The sequence below is a fragment of the Amaranthus tricolor genome, chromosome 10, assembly GCF_026212465.1.
Source record: "Amaranthus tricolor cultivar Red isolate AtriRed21 chromosome 10, ASM2621246v1, whole genome shotgun sequence".
Taxonomy (NCBI): Eukaryota; Viridiplantae; Streptophyta; class Magnoliopsida; order Caryophyllales; family Amaranthaceae; genus Amaranthus; species Amaranthus tricolor.
Genome location: NC_080056.1, coordinates 13,767,562 through 13,776,096, shown reverse-complemented (window position 1 = coordinate 13,776,096; position 8,535 = coordinate 13,767,562). Strand labels below are relative to the sequence as shown.

General features: G+C 31.5%; 1 protein-coding gene across 1 annotated transcript; it reads left to right on the top strand.

Moving 5' to 3' along the window:
* Positions 1–488: 488 nt before the first annotated feature.
* Positions 489–3,027, top strand: LOC130825805 (probable WRKY transcription factor 35). The gene is made up of 3 exons (XM_057691229.1): positions 489–1,200; positions 1,289–1,402; positions 2,040–3,027. The coding sequence occupies exons 1-3, from the start codon at positions 683–685 to the stop codon at positions 2,743–2,745; spliced, it is 1,338 nt and encodes a 445-aa protein (XP_057547212.1). The 5' UTR covers positions 489–682; the 3' UTR covers positions 2,746–3,027.
* The last annotated feature ends 5,508 nt before the right edge of the window (positions 3,028–8,535 follow it).

Sequence of the window (8,535 nt, the reverse complement as noted above, 5' to 3'; positions counted from 1 at the left end):
GGCTAACCCAAAAATAAGTCGAACAAAAATGATTCAATCTGATTACGTATCTGCCAGACAGATACAGATCGTTTTGACAGGTCTACTTAAACTTTACCATTTAGTGTTATTAATATTTTCTTTATTTTTTTTATAAATTTATTCTTTAAACTAAATTATTATCTAAGCTTTGAAGCAAGTCAATTCAACATTATCTGAATTTTTTTTAATTTAAAATTTTAGATTAAAATATTATATTGTTGAAAATATTTCCAAAGTTTCCTAAAGAGAGAGCAAGTATGAGGTTAGCACAAGTACAACCTCAAGAAAGGAGGAGTGTGAGAAGTACAAGTAGAGACAAAACTGAAGTAAAAGCACCAAAATATTGTTACAAAACCACTGGTTTTCCTCTCCAAACAGGGGCTAAATCTTAACTCCTTTCCCCTTTTTCCCCACTATAAATATTTAAACAATTTCATTTCTAGTCTTCTCAAGTCTTTGTGCTTCCATCAGCCCCCACCTAATCTCCTCTCCTCCCCAAATATATTTTTCCCATCTATCCAAAGTCAGCGCCTCCTACTTTCTAAGCACCCATCACCAAACCATACAGTCTAAGCAACAATTATATATTTGATCACCCTTTTAAATCATACTTTCTATTTACTCTTAACTTTTTTAAGTAAGTTTTATTTTATTTTTAAATATGATGATGGGAGAATTGGAAATGAATGATTGTTGGTCTTTAATAGCCGTTGTGAAAGAATGTGCTAGAAAAGCTCAACTTAGAGCTCAACTTACCAATATTGACGGTATTCCACCAGCAATCATAGACTCTATTACCCCTCAAAAATCCAATTCTCTCGAAAATGATTCTCCAAAAATATTTTTGGGTGAATTTATTTCGGATATTAAATCTAAGAGTAATGATATGTTATCATCGATAGTAAGAGTGGCAGAAATTTCTGCCACTCCTAGTGCTGATTGTAACAATGACATATTGAAAAACGAGTTTAAAGATACATATAAATCTTTTTTAGTCTCTAATAATAATCCTAATTCTGTTATTTGTTATACCAATAAAATTCCCATGGTTGATCCAAGTGAATTGGGTTGTAATTTATTAGTTCATCAACAAAATTCTCAACAAGCTCAGCAAAGAAATGTTCAGAAGCAAGAGTCCTCTGCTCTTGGCGTGGGTCAACCCTACACCCATAAGAAAAAGTAATTTACTAAAAAATAATAAATACTTTTTGTACCTTTTCTTTTTGAATAATTAATTATGTTTGTTCGTTTTTCTTTTCATATTTAGGAAGTTTGAGGATAGAAGGGTTGTGAGATTTACATTAGAAGATCTAGCAACAAATGATAAATGGGCATGGCGTAAATATGGCCAAAAACCCATCAAAGGCTCCCCTTATCCAAGGTAATCAAAAATACCACATACTAGCTTAATTCTTTGCTTTTATAATATCCATTTATAGATCATTTGGTCTTTCTGTCTATCTCAATTTACATTACTTTTTATTTTAATTTGTTCTACTAATTTTTCATTTTTCCTTTTTGTTTTTTGATAATAGTGTTAATAATCTTTTTAACTTTTCCACGTAACAGCTTATATTGATCTCTTCATCTTAACCACTTTTTTCTTTCATCCACTTAATTTTAGTCTTATTCTCTAACCCAATTTGCCTTTTTTTTTTACAAAACTTCAACAAATTTGCCTTTAGCGTTAGTTTTTTCTTTTTTTTGTTTTAGTTTTTTCTTTTTTTTGTTTTTGTTTTTTCTAAAGAAATTTAGCTTAAATATATAGTATAGAAAATCAAAGTCTTTTAACATGTACATTATTCTGATCAAAATACTTCCTCTAAATTTTATTAGTTTTTACAGATAATGAAATAATTATTATCTCAAATTAAAATAGAAACCATAAGAAGTATATAATTTTAGGAAACCATATGATATATTTTTCATATTGAAAATTTTTTTTACATGATTGTAGTCTAAAATTAATATAAAAAAATTTAGGAGACTTATTTGTAATTGTTGATTGAACGATGCAGGAACTACTATAGATGTAGTAGCATGAAAGGATGCAAAGCAAGAAAACAAGTGGAACGGAGCCCCGTAGACCCGCATATCTACATAGTTACCTACACTAGCTACCATTTTCACTCCTGCCCACCACTTCGCCATACCAATGGGTCCCGCCTCAAATTTACCGGGTCTAACCCAATTCCACCACCCGAGATAAATTCCCCTAGCACCGGTACCATACCCGATCCAAGTACTCCTGGGTACGGATCCGGATCCGGGTCCGGTCTAAGTGGTAGTAACGTGGTGAATGTTACGGAAGAAGATCTGCTTGATGCTAAAGAAGATGATTATAGTGGTGCCCATGATGAGAGTTTTGGTAGTGGAGTAGTGGATGAAGATAAAAATGATTATGATATTTTGATTCCAAATGCGATGGCGGATTCGGATCTTTTGACGGGTATGGATCACCTAAGAAGGGATAACTTGAATAGTAATACTAGTGCAAATTACTTAGTTAGCCATGATAAGATGGAAGTAAATAATGGAGGATATGACCCGAGTCTAAATATGGAAGTCCATGTAAATGAAAATGAATCCGGGTATGGTATTGGGATCGGCAAAAAATATGCTTCTGCTCCAATAACATCGGCGGGGGCGCTTGACCCGGCGAATAGTATGGGCCAGAACATTTGGGATAATGGGATGATCAGGACTCGAGGTTTCTTTTTTTAGTCATCCTCTAGCTACTTGGTAGCATGACCTTACTAAAGAAAGCATTATTTAATAATACATCTTTCGTTTTAATATACTTATAATGACAGTGACATTTTCTCATATTTAATATCATAAACAATTGCAAGTATTTTAAAACGGAGATAATAGTAGTATATGTAGTATCCTAAAACTAGTGAGAGATAAAATAAAAAAGAAAATTAAAGAAAAATTATATGGTGCATGTTTTTAAATAGATGTTAATTTCAAAGTTTTTTATCAAACATTCTTAAATTTTGAAGTTTGATAAAAGATTATGAGAAGGATTACTTTTATTTTACAAAAATACCCAATTTTAATTATCTTTTAATTGTCTTTTTTACTTTATCGATTAGGAGTACGAAAAGTAATTAGCTAATAGTAAAGTGTTCTTCGATGTTGTAAGTGCATTATTGTAAATATAAAAATGTGTTGCAATAAAGGGAATTAATTAAATACAGAAAAATATAGTTATATTATACAAATTTTCAGCCAACTTCTTAATTTTTAAATTATATAAATAGTGTTTCTATATTTATTACTCCATATTTTCTCCGTATAAGTAACAATATATTATGTTAGCTTTTTAATCAATCCATGATAATTCATGCTCAAAGTGCATTGCAAACACTGGAAATGTGTTCAAATTATATCGTATGAATATTCAAAAGTCTAACCAATTTCTAGCATTTATTTATTCAGCCAGTCTCTTGAAATACGTTTCTAAGCCCAGCTCAATAAAGATTAATGTATACTCTTACTTTGCATTTTCTTTTATGAGCTGATCCAATTAAAGATTGTCTCTCCAAGAAACCGTCTCTCATAAGAATTTGTGTTTTTTTAAATAGATCCGTTTGTTAATTATTTTAGTAAAACTATCCATGTTTTTTAAAAAAAGTTACATTCTATATTTTTTTTAATAAAATACGTTAATTTTTAAAATTTGTTAAACAATTATGAGATAATTACTTTCATTTTTCGATATATACCTAATTTTTTATTATATTTTTTATTTCTAATTGACTATATCGGGTGAGAAAAATAAAATATAATTAGCCAATAAATGATAATATTAATATTTTTTGTTATAAGTATGTCGTAAATACAAGAAATGTCTTTTATACAGTGAAAATAAATACATCAAAATATAAAGAAAAATTAAAATTAATAATTCAACCTTTCACTCATCTACCGTGAATAATCCCAACTTTGAATTATTTTTTAATAATACAATCTTTTCCTTTAGTTTGATGTTAGCATACTAATATGGTATGCCGATAGCAAACTAAGGGCAAAGGTTGGATTATTATAAAATAATCAAAAAGTAGAATTATTTACGGCGGATGGATGAAAGATTGAATTATTAATATCAATTTTTCCAAATATAATTACAATTTTAAATGTTCAACCCTTTTGGTTTCTTGTATGTGTTTTCTAAAAATTTAAAACATTTTTTTTTCTCTATTTTAATAACAATTCGTTTGTTAGCTTTTCTATCATTTACAAACCAGTTCTTTCATGTTTAAGCGAAGTAAGTACTGATGTGTCCTATTTTGAATTTATTGCTCAGATAATGAAGTCAAAATTTTATAAATCTAGCTTGACAAGTAAATAAATTTTTGTGAGAGACTCTAATTGAGCCGACTTATTATATATTTTTAAAAATATTATAAGTAGACATTAAGAATGATGTAAGTAGACATTTACGATATTAAAAATAAAATAGGAATTAAGAATACGATAAATAAACATTAAGAATAATATAAGTAGACATTAAGATTACGATAAGTAGACATTAATATTTAATGGGTTGGACTTAAGATTTATCTCTCAAAAACATGATCAGACTCGCTGTAACAGGCTAGGTTGCACTAAAACGGACACGGACACGGACACGGACACGACACGGGTACGGGAAAACGCCAACTTAAAAATGGCGGACACGGGGACACGTAAATGGTAATATAATAAATATATCAAATTAAAGATAATTTTACAATCTTTCATTTGATATTTGTAAATAAACACTTTAAAAATATAAAACTCACATAACATTCAAATAAGTACCAAATAAACAACAGGAGTATTTAAAAATAGTCATACAAACCAAATCAAAGAAAACCAAATTCAAACAACCACAATTAAAGATTTATAAACTCCATCAAATTCCAGTAATCAAATACAATACAATACCAGTAATCAAATTCCATCAAATTCCATCACAGTAATCAAATTGAAATCAAATATCCATCACAGTCCATCACAGTAATCAAATTGAAATCAAATATCCATCAAATTCTAGTAATCAAATTCCAGTAAAAATAAATGTTAAAACAACAACTCAACAAGATTAAAAATTTAAGATTAACACTAAGATTAAAGATTAGAACAAGATTAATATTAGAATTTAGGATAAAGATTGAAAATACCTGAAACAAAATCAAAAAAATCGATTTAGGGTTAGAGGAGCAGGCCGTCGAGTGTTTGAGGAGCACTGGAGCAGACCACTCAGTGAAGCCGTCGGTGGCGGTGGTGTGGTGGAGGAGCAGCCGTTTTAGGGTTAGAGGAGCAGGCGTGGTGGAGGCGTGCCGTTCAGTCCAGTAACTGACCACGAGAAGTGAGAGAAGTGAGAGACCGAGAGTGAGAGTAGTGAAACTGACCGCAAGCCGTCGGTGGCGGTGGTGGTGGAGGCGTGCCGTGACCCGTGAGTACAGTTACTGTCCGCGAGAGCTGTGAGAGTGAGAGAAGTGAGAGTCGAGACCGAGAGGCGAGGGGAGAGAGTGAGAGTGAGAGAAGTGAGCCAGTGAACCGTACTGAGAGTGAGGCGTGCGGTTCATTTGAATTTCTTCAGTTTTTTCCTTTTTTTTTTTTTTAAACCAAACGTGTCCCTTGCCGTGTCCCTTGCCGTGTCCGTTGCGTGTCCTAGCCGTGTCCGCGTGTCCGAAAAAATATTAAAAAATTGGACACTTCATTTCGCGTGTCGGACACGGATTTTCGCGTGTCCGTCGCGTGTCCGTGTCCGACACGTGTCGGACACGCGACACGTCACATGCCAGGCGTGTCCGTGTTTCGTAGGTAACAGGTATAGGAGTATTATATTACACATCTAAGGCAGCCACTGAAAACATTTATTTGCATCGACAATTGCACATAATAACGACGTAAAAGGGGGTAATAATTTATTATATTAGAGTTAGTTGTAATATTAATTTGATTAAATATGAAGATTTATACTGACACTATATGATTGCCATAGGTTATGCCATAAGCTATAAGCCATAACCTACCTTCATTAAGACTTTTAAGAGACAAACTAATTTGTGAATTGGTCGTGGTATCTTAGCTTATGTCATCCATGAAGTTGGCGGAATTAAAAATATTCTACTTTTCTAATTTCTTTAATTTAATTTATTTATTTTTAATTTGTTTTTAAGCATGTAATATTCAATCCATTTTCAAATATTTTTTTTAAATAGAATTTACAAATTTTATTGTTACTTTTGACTATAATTTCTTATCCATCTATATAAAAAGTCAAATAAAATTTACGAATTTTAGTGTCACCTACCCGGCCTTTATATACACAGTTTTTATTTAACCCTCAGCCCTTTATAAAAAAACACGTCTCTTTCTTTTATAAAGTGATCTATTTGAACTCTGGTAGTCTCACTAATAGTTTATACATCATTTGGTGCATCAATTAAAGAGAGCATATCTTTTCAAAATAGATGCATCTAATGCTAATGATACTCCAGATCAAATGATAATTAGAATAATGGATGGAAATTAATAAAGACAGTTGAAGATGAATGAAAAAACTACATAAATGTACAAGATTTCTGAGGTGAAATTATCAAAATATGTGGAGACTTGGTTTATAGGTGTGCAAAGAAAGCGTGAGCGTAATGGTAAGGGAGACATATATCCACATAAATGTCATGGAAGCGGACTCTATAAGAAGGAATATGCTTATGCGTGATATGATCATCGACTATGAGGGAGCTTAAGAATATGATGACTCAACCCTTTGCAGTTGAGCATGAAGACTCATTCGACCATGATGATGAAAAAGAAGAGGAGGAATTAATTGATGGTTGCTTCATTCCTAGAGAACATATTTCAGTTCTTAGAAAGGGCCTCCAAATACAAGTGAAAGAGTACGTATTGCAAACAATAGAACATATTCTTTACAAATACATGATTATCAATGGTGGAAGTAAAGCAAATGTAGTCTTAAATAACCTTGTTAAAATACTAGAATTAAAAACATTATGGTATAAGTAATTTTATGTTATCAAAAGTCAATTTTCTTGGTTACATTGTCATATATGGATGTATTTTGATTGATCTAAGCTAAGTCGAGGATATTTCTTGGTTTACTTTTAAACTAATAATGAAATTTAGACCCTTTCATTGACGAACATCTATTTACAAAAGGTTTATTAAACCATTTAGAACTCTCATCATGGCTCCCATAAAAGAGTATTAATAAAAGAATCTTTCAATGTAAATCATAACGTCAATAGTCATTTGAGCTAGAAAATAAGATTTATGAAGCACCAATCCTTGCATTATCAGATTTTCTAAGCCATTTTAGGTGAAGTGTAATGCAAGTGGCAAAGGAGTAGATGCCATATTAATCCAAAAATGAAAATAAACCGCCTACTTCATTGAGAGGTTAAGTCATGAAAAATTGAACTACTCAACTTATGAAAAGGTTTGGTAAGCTATGTTGAGGGCTCTTGATCATTTGTCACATTATTTATGGTCACAAGCATATATTCAAAATTTGGATCATAAATTTCTAAGGTTTATAAATGGGTAAAAAAATGTTAAATGCTAGCTAAGGCATGCTAAATAGGTGGAGTTCCTCATAACCTATGAAATTATAGGCAATTAAGCACAAGAATGGCCAGGAAAATATTGTGACGAATGTTCTTTCAAGAAGACACTTTATTCCTTGTGTCGTTGAACATAAGTTTCTTGGCTTTGAGATCTTGAAAGTGGCATACAAATACGATTAGGATTTCAGGAAGATCATGAACGCTTGAAAACACAGTCATTCAGGATTCTCTTTTAAGAAGTTTGCATCTCAAATGATGCAATTTGCGAGCTCTTATGCTCTTATTAGTCTTAAGTTGGTTTACAAGCCACATGGTAATACAAATTATGTTGGAATATTTTCAACATTACTTTTTGTAACCCTCGATTTTAATGAGTGAATGTTTTTTTCATGAAGAATAAATGTTCCTTTTAACTCTATAATTTTATCTCCTATTTATTAGATTTTATGAAGGAGCAACTTAGTCATTTAGGCTATTAAATAAGAATGTCAATTTTGTTTAGTTGTATTAATGTAGGGAAATAAGTACCTCGGCTACTCAACTCTAAGTGCAATGTGATCTTTAGCTTAGCAAAATAACTAAGTGTTGTGATTGGTGTGACTTGAGTGCACATTTGATGTGTGCATTCATGTAGTGACTCTTGGGATGGAATCCCATAAGTTTGTCATGAATGGGTGTATTAAGTTGAGTCTTGATGATTGTGGTTTATGATGGTGATTAAGTATGGATTAATAAGGTAATGAAGTGTGAAGAGTTATGAGATTTAATAGAGAAGTGCAAAGGGCTCCTAGGATGCTGTTTTTGACTCTTCATATACTTAGCGATGTTTCATTATCATTAATCATAGCTTTAATGTACTTAATGTTACTTAGTATGATCTCTCCTATAAATAGAGAGCTCTCATTCACTTTGTAAGTGGTGAATCCAC

Bases quoted from the DNA above. Each gene is read 5' to 3' on its own strand.
- LOC130825805 (XM_057691229.1), top strand. From the start codon at position 683: ATGATGATGGGAGAATTGGAAATGAATGATTGTTGGTCTTTAATAGCC. The intron at 1,201-1,288 runs GTAATTTACTAA...TTTCATATTTAG, and splicing joins CCCTACACCCATAAGAAAAA to GAAGTTTGAGGATAGAAGGG. The intron at 1,403-2,039 runs GTAATCAAAAAT...TGAACGATGCAG, and splicing joins AAAGGCTCCCCTTATCCAAG to GAACTACTATAGATGTAGTA.